This window comes from Chrysemys picta, chromosome 7, assembly GCF_011386835.1.
Source record: "Chrysemys picta bellii isolate R12L10 chromosome 7, ASM1138683v2, whole genome shotgun sequence".
NCBI lineage: Eukaryota > Metazoa > Chordata > Testudines > Emydidae > Chrysemys > Chrysemys picta.
Window position 1 is genome coordinate 122,533,555 of NC_088797.1, and position 14,029 is coordinate 122,547,583.

The 14,029-nt window shown below is 48.8% G+C and overlaps 1 protein-coding gene across 3 annotated transcripts in view; it reads right to left on the minus strand.

Annotated features, from left to right (window-relative positions):
• Positions 1 to 2,641: 2,641 nt before the first annotated feature.
• SORCS3 (sortilin related VPS10 domain containing receptor 3) overlaps positions 2,642 to 14,029 on the minus strand; it is a 530,373-nt gene continuing 518,985 nt past the window's right edge. For all 3 annotated transcript variants that reach the window (XM_065552531.1, XM_005303514.5, XM_065552530.1), the window contains exons 25-27: positions 10,543 to 10,648; positions 3,745 to 3,905; positions 2,642 to 3,071 (exon numbers count right to left, since the gene is read on the minus strand). In XM_065552531.1, the coding sequence (XP_065408603.1) occupies positions 3,007 to 3,071; positions 3,745 to 3,905; positions 10,543 to 10,648 (332 nt within the window). In that variant the 3' untranslated portion in view covers positions 2,642 to 3,006. The remainder of the gene's footprint in view (positions 3,072 to 3,744; positions 3,906 to 10,542; positions 10,649 to 14,029) is intronic.

A 14,029-nucleotide genomic window follows, 5' to 3' on the forward strand; every position in this document is an offset into this window, starting at 1 on the left:
CATGTGCATGTCTCCCCAAGCGGAGAACTACACCTCCCAGCGACTGGGTGATGGACGCTAAGAGAGGGAGCGCGTGAGCATGCAGTCTCAGGGCTCATTGAAGTCCGTGGAAAAACTTCCGTTGGTTTCAGGAGGCTCTGGATCAACCCCCCTGGTTCCTACTAAGTCCCACGGAAGCTGAGGTTTGCTCAGGATTAGAGATGCTTGAAACCTTCCCTCAACACAAACACGGCTTTGTGACCGATACGGCGTTTTTGGTGCCAAATCTTTGTATCATTCAAAAATGGTCCTGTTTTCCAGCACTCCCCAATACCAAAACTACTAATTTTTGGTGTCAAGTATCAGAGGGGTAGCCGTGTTAGTCTGAATCTGTAAAAAGCAACAGAGGGTCCTGTGGCACCTTTGAGACTAACAGAAGTTTTGGGAGCATAATTTTTGGTGGGTTCCCCTCCCTTCTCATGATTCCCCACCACCCCAATGTGCAGGGGGAAAAAGGCAGAAAAGGGTGAAGTGGGGGGGGGGGAGGAACCCCACATGCAGTTTTTTTTGTACTGAATCAATTCCAAATGAAAAATTTCATTTCACTGGGGAAAAAAAATCTGTAAAATTCTCTGAAAATGTTCAAAGTGAAAATAATTTGGTACAATGGTTTGCCCATTGTTCTATTTCTCTGCTCAGCCGCTCACAAAAGCTCCGCCAAATGGTACACACACACACACACCCGTATTTGAAAATAATGGCCCTGCTGTGACAGTATTATCAGCAGATTGGCCCATTACTGTAAAACACTTTGGGGTTTCAGTCGCAAGGATACCGTCACAGAACCAGCGTAGGCACATGTGATGGATGGAAACACAAGGTCAGAGAGGAAAGCACAGCCATCAGTCTCCTGTTTGTATCAGGAACTAGAGCAGAAGTGACGGGGTGAGGGAAATTATTTTTAAACTGATGGAAAGGACCTCAAGCGTGTTAAGTGGCGGATTAGAATGGGAGCAGCGGTGGTTTGAGGTTGTTTTCCTTTAACGTTTCACACAATGCCATTTCCCTAAATTTGCCTGGTTTGATTGAATCTTGAAATAGCAGCTGCCTTTTTCGTTGCACGAGGCTCTTCCCAGCCTTTCTCCCCACAAAGATCTTTGAACCACCTTTCATCTGATGAACAGAACCCCAAACATGTGACGCTAGTAACACTTCCAGTGTGCTTTAAATCTTAGCCTTCTGCTCAGCTCTGCGGGTACGTTGGAGACGAACTGAAACGCTGTATCCAAACACTCCAACTTCAGGGAGGCTTAGAGCTGGAGTTGACTTAGAGCCCATTTCTGCTTTCTATAATCCTGCAAGAGGTTGAGCATCTCCTAAAACTGCCCCAGCCAGGCACTCTCCTCCGCTCCCTTTGGGCCCTGGCAGGACTGGGCCCATTTCCTCCTGCTCGGAACGCTCTCCCAGTTCGGAACCGGAACCGAAGAGCTCAGAAGGTTCTAAAACCTGCAGAGAACTTCCCATCCTTTGATCCCGTTTTCATGCCGCCTTTCCTCATGCCGTGTTTTGGCCAGGCAGCACCAACCATCAAAAGTTGTTCGTGCAGCATTTCCAGCCAGGCCTGCAAGCAGCTGCCCTGGAAGCCCGGTAAGGAAGCCTCTTTCTAGGAGAACCCCCAGCTCAGCTTTACCGTCTCAGGAGGTTTGGAGAAAATGTAGATTCAGCTTTGCACCAGGCTTGAGCCTGTAACCCTTATTCCCCCAAACGGTCCCTAATTCCACGCAGCATTGCGTCAGGCCACATTCTGATACCTTTACTCTCATGGAAGTGCTCTTTCCTCCGGAGCGTGACTTCAGAGAGACTACTCAAAGGTACTCCTCAGTGCGAATAAGGATATCAGAATCTGGCCCATTGCGAGCAGGGGTTGTAGGATCAGGCCCGGCTTTCGGAAGCCTGTTCAAACCTACTTTGAGGTTTGCCCATCATTGAGATCAAGATCCTTTCTCCTCACTTCCGTCATGTTCTCGACCCAGTGACACCAGATTCTGCACTGGAAGTCTACGGGCAGTGGCTTAGCTCTAGGACTGGGGTGAAAACCCAATGCACACTGTTAAGGGGTGTTATGAAATCCTCGTTCCCTCTTCTTAATCACACCTCCCCCCCTAAAAAAAATCCTTCCTGTTATGCAAAAAGAAACACCACCGTGTAACATAGAGAGGGCTGAAAGAGTTAAATACGACAGACAACTGGAATATATTCAGAACCCATGTGTCGCGCAAGAACTCACATGGGGTCCTTGGTGGGCTGGTTGGTGTGTTTGTGTGGGGGTGTGGGGGTTTTTTTGAAAACTTTTCTTTTACTAAACATTAAATTATTTCCCAAGAAATAAAAAGTTATTTACACTGGAATTATCTACAGTATGCCATCGGTATCCTCGCTAGTCACATGCACAGGTTGGAGCCTCATTCATAAAGTTGTGCATCCCGCTCGCCAGCTTCAGAGCCCAAAGGGTTAACATCACTCGGTTTGTTTCCCCATCAAAGGACAAGGAGAGTCAATTGAGTGGGCCCGATGCGGCTAAGACCTGCAAGTCACTGGGAGCTGAGGGCACTCCGCATGTTGCAGAGTCAACACCCGTGTCTTAGGCTGTTCATTTACTGTGGGGTGTGGAGGCGGGAAGTGGATCGTTTGCCTGTAACAGTTCAGCTGAGGTGTTCAGATCCACCTAGGAGATTTAAACACATGATTCCCAGTCATTTTAACTTAAACTGGGCACTCAAATCCCTTAGCCCTGTAGTCTCGGCCTACAATCGTCATGTTTAACCAATGGGAATTTTCCAAATGCTGAACATCTACCTGCTGTTTATGAATGTGGCCCTGGTAAACAAAACACCTCTCCCCAGCCCCGCCCCCAAATGATGATAATGATGCATCATTTTCTTTTTTTAATAATAATAATTATAACAATAATAATAATAATTACAAATAAAAAGCCAGAAATGCTGTAGACCAAGTGGATTCTCGCTATTAAACACTAGTGCAGTTGGGGATTTCCTTTGTGCTTTCGCTGTTAGCAATTGTCGAGATGCTTCCTGCGAAGACAAGAGGGAGAAAAGGGTCAGGGTAGCTCAGGAAACAGCCCAATCTGTCGCCTCTTGCCCATGGGCAATGGGTGCAGATGAGCCACAGTGCAGCAGGACACAGTCTGAGCCTAGGGAGAGAATTCGGTGGGCGGTGGGGGGACGTACCCCACACTTCTTGCAATAGTAGGAAACTGATCACATGGGATAAGCCCGCCTGAACCTAACTGGGCTTGCTCTAGGGTTCCCAGCCTTGGGCTAAATCCCCCACCCCAACATCATGGGAGTCAAGATCATACACATGTGGGAGGCTCACAACACCCCTCCCCAATAAGCCATCACCCATTGCTAAACGGCAGTGGGGTCCCGGCTAGCTGGGAAGGGGGAATCCCAGTATGGAAAAGGCCGAGAACAGAGGAAAGTGCAACATAACCCAGGCTCCCCGCTCTGGAGGGGAAATTCTTCCTGACCCAAGATGTGGCCATCAGTTCAACTCTGTGCATGTGAATACGGACGCCCCTGCAGCGAGGTGTCCCATCCCATTCACACCCTGAGGTGCCTTTGCTACCCAGGCCATTGTCCATTAGCTTTCCTGAACCCTGGTGACCTGGATTCTGCCAGTATCTCCAGGGCCAGCGTGCTCTCCAGGTTGATCACTGCTCGCCGAGAGGCAGTCGTGCCTTACCTATAACCCGTGTATCCAGTTCTTTCTCCATTAGCTCCTCAGGGTCAGTGAACTCGGTCAGTGCGATCTTGGGGGCACTTTCGCTTTGGCTGACGGAACCGATCATCTCCTGTTCCTTGTCGTGCTGGACTTGAGCGTAGATGTTAACCCACGGGATTTTCCTGGCCGGGAAAGCAAAGCAAGAGGCCTTTTTCAGGTGGTGACCTTTGGCATAGCAGAACTGAGCTCATTAGAGCAATTAAACCTTAAGAACATAAGAACGGCCATACTGGGTCAGTCCAATGGTCCATCTAGCCCGGTATCCTGTCTTCTGACAGTGGCCAGTGCCAGGTGCCTCAGAGAGAATGAACAGAACAGGGAATCATCAAGTGATCCATCCCCTGTCGCCCATTCCCAGCTTCTGGCAAACAGAGGCTAGGGACACCATCCCTGCCCAAACCAGGAATAGCCCCCACGGCATGGTAACCAAGACACTGTGGCTACGAACTATTCTATGCATAGGGAAAGTATGCTGGAGTCATGAAGCCTGATCCTTCAAGGTGCCAAGGAAATGTCCACTGATTCCCACAGGAGTTAAATGCACCCAGCACCTCTCAGGGGTGTTTAGCACCTGGCAGGATGTGACGTAGTATGGAGAGTATGTTGGCTCTTTAGTGATTGACCAATGAATTATCATCCTTTGGATTCTGGTAGCACTTGGAGGCTTCAACCAAGCTCCATTGCTAGGTGTTGCACATACGTATAGTAAGAAATGATCCTTGTCCCAAAGAGCTACTAATCAGAATGGATAAGACAGGGAAAAGGCAGAAGAACGGTTTTATTATCCTCCTTTTGCAGGTGAGGAATGGGGAAGCATGGAGAAATAAGTGACCTGCCTGAAGAGTGGAGGAGCCCTAGAAGCGCTGGCCATTTCAGAACCATAGGAACAGCGTTTGGATCCCAGAGCTTGTTAGTGGGGTTTGTGTGTAGTTCCCTCCCGGGGGCTGGCTTTTAGACAACCCACCCCTCTGAAAGGACCCCATTCGTGCCACTCCAGGGATAAGGCAGAGCAACAGCCGATGGCTTCAAAGGAGGCTCGGTCAAGGGCCACCTCTGGATGTTAACTTCTTTGCTGCCGAATGTGCCAAAACGAGTCAGATCCTCTCGGGTGTAAATTGGCTCGGCCCTATTGGCCTCACTAGATCTGTGCTGATTTACACCCGTGAAATTCTTTCTCCAAATCTCCGGTGCTGTCATGTTAACTTGACATTTCTTTGTTATCAGCAGACATCAGGATATATTTGTCATGTTCAGGAGAAGTGAAAAGTGTTCATGTTCTCCTCTTGAATTCCCACGCTCTCTCTCTCTCTCAGGGTGTGTCTTCACTATGGAGATTTGGCATAGCCCTGCAGAGAAGACACAGCTTACACCAACAGGAGGGTTTCCACTAGTGGTACTCTCCTGTTGATGTAGCTGCGTCTGCACTGGGGGTCATGGCAGCAGAGCTAGGGCGGTCAGGAGTGTGGCTTTCTCACATGCCTCTATCTTTCAAGTGTTGACCAAGCCCCTCACACACTCTCTTTCCCCATCTCTTTTGGGAGAAAAAGAGCAAACCTCTGCTAAGTGCAGCCACTCTGCTCAGCCTGGGTACGCACTGATAAGGAACAGGACTCACCGAACACCTGGCAGGGAAAGGTGAGCTTCGGCTCATGAGGCTATCACTTAAAAATATAAAACGCGTCTCTATTCTACAGCAAAGTCCACACATCGCAGTTCTGTGATTGTTCACTGCATGCCTTGAGCAGCAGCAGAAGAGTTAACGGTGCTTACAGGCCAATGCTCGTCATGAGGCTTTGGTGTCCACCCCTTGCGGAGATGATTGGGAGGCTCACACCTGTGAGCTATTATTTTAGGCTGTCTGCAGACTCAGGTAAACAGCCCTGCATGGCTTACATTCCCTTCGTATTCTGGAGGCTGCTTTCCCAACCAATACAGTCCAGAGATTCCCACCACCGCCACCAGTGACAGCTTCGGGTCTGGAGAATAAAACAACAGCCACCAACTATACCCAAGAATTTTTGCCAATAATAATGGACAAAGAATGTACCAAGCAGGGTAAATGGGCAGGGCAGGGGAAGAATAGAATAGACCCAACCAGGTGTAAGGGTGCAAACAAGTCCAGCAAGGGATGAAGGGGAAGAGCACACCAGGAAGACGGTGCAAAACTCTCCAGCAATGGATAAGGGGTAGGAGAAGGCTCTATCCATCGGGTGAAGGGAACCAGACCCTGAAAGGGGCCTGAACAGTCCAATCAAGGTTTGAGAGTGAACAGGAAAACTCCAGTTAGGATCAAAGGGCCCAGAACACTCCAGATGTAGCTCCAGGGAACCTCAGCTCTGTTTTCAAAGGAAGCAGCAGTAGGAAAGTTACTGTCTTAAATCGCGAGCTGTGTGTGTGTGTGTGTGTGTGTGTGTGTGTGTGTAAAAGAGTTCTCTGCTGCCGCGTGCAACAAAGCCTCCAGCTGCCTCTGGGAACCAGGGAGAAAACAAATCCACACACACAAACAACCCCTCTGCATTATCCCATCACACATCTGCCCTCAGAGTCCCCCAAGGTGCAAATATAGTGCCAATCTATAAGAAAAGGACAACCCAGGGAATCACAGACCAGTCAGCTTAACTTCAGTACCCAGAAAGATAATGGATCAAATAATGAAGCAATCGGTTTGCAAACACCTAGAAGATAATAAGGTGATAAGTAAGAGTCAGCATGGATTTGTCAAGAACAAATCATGTCAAACCAACCCGATAGCTTTCTTTGTCAGGGAAACAAGCCTTGTGGATGGGGGGAAAGCAGTAGACGTGGTATATCTTGACTTTAGTAAAACTTTTGATACTGTCTCACATGACCTTCTCATAAATAAACTAGGGAAATGTAACCTAGATGGAGCTCCTATAAGGTGGGTGCATAACTGGTTGGAAAACCCTTCCCAGAGAGTAGTTATCAGTGGTTCACAGTCATTCTGGAAGGGCATAACGAGTTGGGTCCCGCCGGGAGGGATCAGTTCTGGGTCTGTTCAATATCTTCATCAGTGATTTAGATAATGGCATAGAGAGTACCTTTATAACATTTGCCGACAATACCAAGCTGGGAGGGTTGCAAGTGCTTTGGAGGATAGATTATAATTCAAAATGATCTGGACAAACTGGAGAAATGGTCTGAAGTAAATAGGATGAAATTCAATAGGGACTAATGCAAAGTACTCCACTTAGGAAGGAACAATCAGTTGCACACATACAAAATGGGAAATGACTGCCTAGGAAGGAGTACCGCGGAAAGGGATCTGGGGCTCATAGTGGATCACAAGCTAAATATGAGTCAACAGTGTAATACTGTTGCAAAAAAAGCAAACATCCTTCTGGGATGTATTAGCAGGAGTGTTGTAAGCAAGACACGAGAAGTAATAATTATGCGCTGAAACAGCCTCAACTGGAGTATTGTGTCCAGTTCTGGGTGCCACATTTCAGGAAAGATGTGGACAAATTGGAGAAAGTCCAGAGAAGAGCAACAAAAATGATTAAAGGTCTAGAAAACCGGACCTATGAGGGAAGATTGAAAACATTGGGTTTGTTTAGTCTGGAGAAGAGAAGGCTGAGAGGGGCCATGAGAACAGTTTTCACCTACATACAAGATTGTTACAAGGAGGAGGGAGAAAAATGATTCCGCTTAACCTCTGAGGATAGGATAAGAAGCAATGGGCTTAAATTGCAGCAAGGGCGGTGTAGGTTGGACATTAGGAAAGACTTCCTAACTATCAGGGGGGTTAAGCACTGGAATAAATTGCCTAGGGAGGTTTGGAATCTCCATCATTGGAAATTTTAAGAGCAGGTTAGACAAACACCTGTCAGGGATGGTCTAGATAATAATCAGTCCTGCCATGAGTCCGGGGGTCTAGACTAGATGATCTCTCGAGGTCCCTTCCAGTCCTATGATTCTCTGATCCCTGTAATGGGTGAGCTCCACATACTCACACTCCTTTCACAGCCAGGGTTCCAAGCTGGGAGAACAGGTTGCAGCAGGGATCTCTAACGCGTCTGCTGAGTCTATGACTTACGGACCCATAATAAGGAGGCTGCGTGGAAGCCAGCGGCGTGCCAATTCTATACATTCGCAGAATTAAAAATTCATGCAGCCACATGCTCCCCCCTTCTCTAAACAGAAGCTCGGTATTCAGACAGTGATTCTAGCGAATCAGAAAAGTACACACTGCCGACGGACCGACAGCTCGGAGGAAGTGGGAGACGAGCATTTACCTTACGCCCATTTCTCCGTCGACAGCATGCTTTAATTTCTAAGCCAAAGAGGCAACGGGCTTGGGGTTTGAGCGTGTTTTCTGCTCCGTGACCCGGCACTCGGGGTTCCGGATTTCACCCCAACCTTTGTCATTTGCAGCGGTGTGTGTTGGTTTGGACGAAGCAGCTAATAACATAGTCCTAGAACCCGTTTAACAAGCTCTGATTTAACCACCCAGACACAACTCGATCAGAAAGCCTCATGTGGGGCCACAGGCCAGGGAGGAAAGATTTGGGATTTTGCATCACTCCGAGGGGAAGGTTCGATAGACGTCCAGCCTCTGGTGCCCACATTCTAGGACAGAGGTGTCATCTCACTGTGCCTCCTGTCCCTGGAATAGCATCCCATGCACAGGAGCAGGGCCAGCACTCCATTGGCAAGCTGCATTTCATCACAGCGCGGGAGCAGAGAGGAACAGCGAAGTGGCTTTGTGCTATCAACTTGACAAGCGTAGGAGGCTGAAACGCTGCATCTGAGCAGAGGAAAAACCTGGGCACAAAGGGCTTGATCCTACTCTCCTGAAATCAATGGAAGCTTTCCCACTCACTTCAAGGGACGTAGGATCAGAGCACTCGATTCCCATTGACTTCAGTGGGCTTTGGATCAAGCCCTTAGGCAATGGTACCAGCCAATTCCAATTTAAAAAGCTCAGAAACGAGCGGCTTTTCCTTTTTATAAGTACAACGATATTGATTTCAATTTGGAGCGTATAGTCCAGGCCCCTCTGAGTGACCGCTTTCCACTCTCGAGACCCCAGGCTGTCTACAACCCAGTAATGCCTTACATGGTGCTGAAGAACAGTCAGAGAGAAAGGCTCTGGTTTGGGAGTTAGAAGCTTAAAACGTGTTCATGCCTGGAATCAAAAAATCAGATCTAATCTGTAGTTCCAGTACAGTACAGACAGCGGCGGGGCTGGATCTGGGCATGCAGCACATTTAACACGGCAGGAACCTTACTGGGTGCAAAGATTACCCTAAGAAGCTCCATCTGCCTGAGACGCATCCCTATTAGGCAGCCATTCAGCAAACAAATCACACTTGTCCCATAGTTTTCTTTGATAACTTGAGACAGCAGAGTATAATGGACACAACGCATGTCCTGACTGCTGCTCGGGAACGGGGTGTTTATATTAAAGTCTGTTTCTGGCACCTTCGCACTTAACATGGAAGTATCTGTTCTCTGCGTGTCAGACACAGACAAGCTCCCTGTCGGGTCACAACAGCTGTGGGAGATGGTAGCAGGTTCTACGTTATGTACGGATACCGAATGATCCGCTGAATTTGGATTTTGAACAGCCCCGGGCCCTCTATACTGAGGGCTGTTCAAACTCGGGTCCTGGTTCAAGCCCATCTCTAGCGCTGATGCAAGACACAACTTGATTTTTCAGGTCCCAATGAGCATTCACAGTGAGTTACGTGGGGAAAAAAAATCATCTGTTGATTTGAGAGCAGGGCAGACGTGATGTGGAAGTAACAGAGGGTGATTAACACTGGCTCCCACAACATCATGTGTACACTGCTCAAGGGAGGGCTTCTGCATTCTAATGCTAGCACTCGGCAGGGGAGGGACTACATTGCATTCAGGCTGAATACAGGGATTAACTGTGGTGAGCAACATGTGGAGACAAAGCTCATCTCCTGGGACCAGGCAGCAACAGGAAACAAATATCAAGGGCTTGATTCTCCTGTGCCTCCACCTGTGCAAAGCGGCTGTAAAACGCTACCCCCTTGGGAGATGCTTGCTTGACCCTTGCTTTTTGTAAGTGTGAACGCCAATGCAAAGTGCAAAGCAGTGCACTGAGCTGGCAAAACCTCAGGTTATCCTTTGTCCTTCCACCCCCCTGGTATGTAAATCATTGTCCATCATCGCTAAGATAAGAAAACGCCACTAGGTCCCAGCTGTCCAATCACAGCAGAACACTGCAGGTCGGCAATCCTAATGGGCGGCCATATTTTGGATGTACTGTCTGTGCACCTCGTACCTGGGTAAGTCATTGTCCACTTGGCAGTAGCTTCGACTGCCTGGCCTACTGGAAATGTGGCAGCAAGTCCAGCGTCTGTCACAGCCCTTGCAGACAAGCACATTTCATCTTTTTGGTGAGGGGAGGGTAATTACATTACTGAGAATCCTAAATCAGTCTAAGCCAAGGGCTAGCTTCTCAGCTGGGGTAAACAGGTGGGGCACCACTGACTGCAGTGGATCACAGACTCTGCTGACGTAAATCAGGGTAGCTGCACTGAAGCTAAGAGGCTGGATTTCCAGCTGATGGAAACTGACACAGCTCCACGGAAGACAAGGGAACTATACAGGTCAAAGGAGGTTCTGGCCCCAAATCCCGTCTGTCATTCAATCCTAGACCCCCATACCAAGGAGCGCGGCTCTCCTGCTCTAAACTCCAGATTTTCAGCATCCCTTTGCCAGGCTTCCTTGGAAACAGCTGCCTCCCTGGATAGCGTCTCAACATACCTTTTAAATTTGTAGATTAAAAAAACAGCCAAGCCGACAAAGACCACAGACAACAACATCAGCATCGCTGAACTGCTGTGCCCGGTGCTGGAGTCCACGAGAGGCGCTGCAAAGAGAAAGGGCAGACAATTATATAGGGAAGTCATTAACCAGGGGGGTCTGGGCACCTTTGATAAATGAAGGGGGGGGGGGATAGCTCCCTTTTATGGACACTGAGCCAGCCAGTTAGCTATGTAATCCCTGTTAGTAGCTGTTCTCTACTTGCTTTACCTGTAAAGGGTTAAACAGTCCACAGGTAAAGGAAGGGAGTGGGCACCTGACCGAAAGAGCCAATGGGAAGGCTAGAACTTTTTAAAACTGGGAAAAAACTTTCCCTTTGTGTCTGTTGTTGTTCTCCAGGGAAGAGGGAACAGGGCATCAGTTATGCTGTGAGAAGCTGAAGGCCAGGTGTGAAAATCATCAGAATCATACCTAGAGATTGCTTATCTGGAGACCCAGATATGCAAGTAGATTAGAAAATGTGTAGGAAGACGCGATTAGGTTTATTTCTGTTTATTTCTTATGGCTCGTGGACTCCTCTGTGCTAACCCCAATGCTTTTGTTTTGCTTGTAACCTTTACGCTGGACCTCAAGAAGGTTATTCTCGATGTTTAATTTTTGTAAGTGGGATTTTTAAATCTAGTAAAAGCCTAGGAGCCAGATGTATTTTCTTTCTTTTTGTTTTTAATCAAATTTTTTAAGAACAGGATTGGATTTTTGGTGTCCTAAGAGGTTTGTGCACATGTTTTTTTAATTAGCTGGTGGCAATAGCTGATTTCTTTGTTTTCCTTTCTCAGCTTTTCCCTGGAGGAGCTGTGTGTGAAAGGGCTTGAGGGTACCCCATGTGTTCCAAGGGGTTTTGCATTTGGGTGGTGGCAGCATCTGCCTAGCCAAGATCAGAGAAAAGCTGTAACCGTGGGAGTTTAATACAAGCCTGGAGTGGCCAGTATTCATTTTAGTGTCCTTGCGGGTCCCCACTTTCCGCACTCGAAGTGCCAGAGTGGGGAATCAACCTTGACAGCACCAGGCAGCCGAACCTGGTTCTCTCTTTGCAGCACGTGCTTTCCTATCTCTGCTGCGTGGGACATGCTGTTTGAGCAAATCCAGCTGGTATGAGATAAATCAATTCCCCTGCCTTCGACAGAGAAGCTCCTATTTGAGCTGGCGCTGCCCTGTAACAGCTCCTGATAACAAGGCAGAAGCAGGCTGTGCTCAGACAAACTAACTGCTCCCATGTTAACTCTTCGGGCTGTCTCGTTTGAAGCTTTCACTGGGGCTGGAGCAGAGGCATAAAGGTTTTGAAGGGTGATTCTATAAAACTGGTGCTGAGATGTTATTATTGTGTTAGCTTATGCTGGAGATGAGCCCAGAGCAAAACCCCTCCAACCCAACAGCCCCCTGCTGCTTCCCAAATTCCACCGCAGTTTGCAGCGCTGGCCCACCTCTATTGATATGGTTTGGGCGGTTTATAATAGAGCAGTGCTTCTCAAAGCCGGTCCGCTGCTTGTGCAGGGAAAGCCCCTGGTGGTCCAGGCCGGTTCGTTTACCTGCAGCATCTGCAGGTTCGGCCGATCGTGGCTTCCACTGGCTGCGGTTTGCCGCTCCAGGCCAATGGGGGTTGCGGGAAGTGGCGCGGGCCGAGGGACGTGCTGGCCGCCCTTCCCGTAGCCCCCATTGGCGTGGAGCGGCGAACCATGGCCAGTGGAAGCCACGATCGGCCGAACCTGCGGACGTGGCAGGTAAACGAACCGGCCCAGACCACCAGGGGCTTTCCCTGAACAAGCGGCGGCCTGACTTTGAGAAGCACTGTAATAGAGTGTACGTAGTGCCTTGTGTGGGTAGCTGCTCCCACAGCTGGTCTGGGGCAGAATTCTCATGGCCTAGATGTCAGTGCGCAAGACTGGGACTGAGAACTCCTGAGTTTAATCCCAGCACTTAGCTTCTTGCAAATGATTTTAAGTAGCAGATGAACTTTCCTGGACCTGCAAAGAACATTTGATCCGGGTTCATTATTACAACTCTCCATTGCTTATATAGCACCGTAGACATGGAGGAGTCTACACCGACCAAGCCACTCATGGTCCCTGCCCTGATTCTGACAATCGAAGGGGCTGATACTGCCGGCATCCTGTTCTCAGAACTCCCACCGACTTTCACGGAAGCACCCAGCCTGCGGAAAGCTCGGCTCAGACTCTCATTCCTGGAAAAGGGCTGGAGCTCCTGAATCTAAACGCTGTAAAGGGAGGGATCTGGAGCAAAAGCTCGGACCCAAACAGCCCTAGATTGTGGGAGGCTGGAAGGCTGGCCGCAATCTTCACCTGGAGCTGAATTTTTCAGTTGCAGTATTTATAACAAATACTGAATCCTGAACTTGGGGATCTGGGTACAGATTTGACACTTTAATTCTAACTGGCTATCCATCCCTGACCACCAGGGTCTCCCCCAGAGGGAACAGTCTGAGAGGGGCTTTTTGTTGTTGTGGAGCCTTACGTTTATACCACGGAGAAGGAATTTGCTTCCTAATAAAAGCAATCTCAACGACTTAAATTAACCAGTGTCAGGCTGCCCACTGCCACCTATGGCCACCTAAGGCAATAGCTTGGAGAGAGGTCACAAGCCATGGTCTAAGCCAGTTCTTGGCTCTCTGAACATTTCATGAATGAGGAATGTGAATCCCGTTATTCTACGGGACAAACTCAACGGGAACCAGAAACCCCATTTCCTTTAATGGGATCACTGAGATATTGCACGTCAGACCTGGCCAAGTACTTGCAAGGGATGGTCAGCAAGAGCAAAAGCTAAAAGGTCTCCGGCCTTTCATCTCTGGCTAAGAGTGCCACGGCACAGTGGGCTGCAGGACTGCCAAGGATTGGAGGGGCGCACGATGACGTTGTGTGAAGATGGAGATGGATGGCCAGTGCTTAATCTTAATGAGGGCTAATTTGTAGAGATGGGTCACTCTCAGGGCACGTGTGCCTCCGCCAGATGCCGAGATTTCCCTCTCCTGAGTTCCATGCTCATTGAAAGAGCAGCAGCTTCCTGTGTAGGACTGTTATAGCGAGAATAGAACCGGCTGGGAATTTTGGGGGGCAATGTTTTCTGGTTGGAAAATGATGATTTATCGAAATCTAAACTTTTCACGTGACTGCATCAGCCTCGATGGAACTTCCATTGGGAAGGGGTCTCAGGTCCAGCATGGAATTTCTGGACAAAGCCAAAGAGAGAGACTCCAGCTGTTGGAGCACTCAGCTGGGGCATGGGAGTCCCAGGTTGATGTCCCTGGTCTGAATCAAGCAGAGCAGGGACTGGAACCTGAATCTCTCACACCCTACGCGAGTGCCCCTAACCACAGAGGCTATGGGCTATTCTTGAGTGGCTTGGTCTCTCTCCCCCTCCCCAGTGCCCCCACGTCTAATTAGGAATAAGCGTTTCATCCTCACCCAGCTCT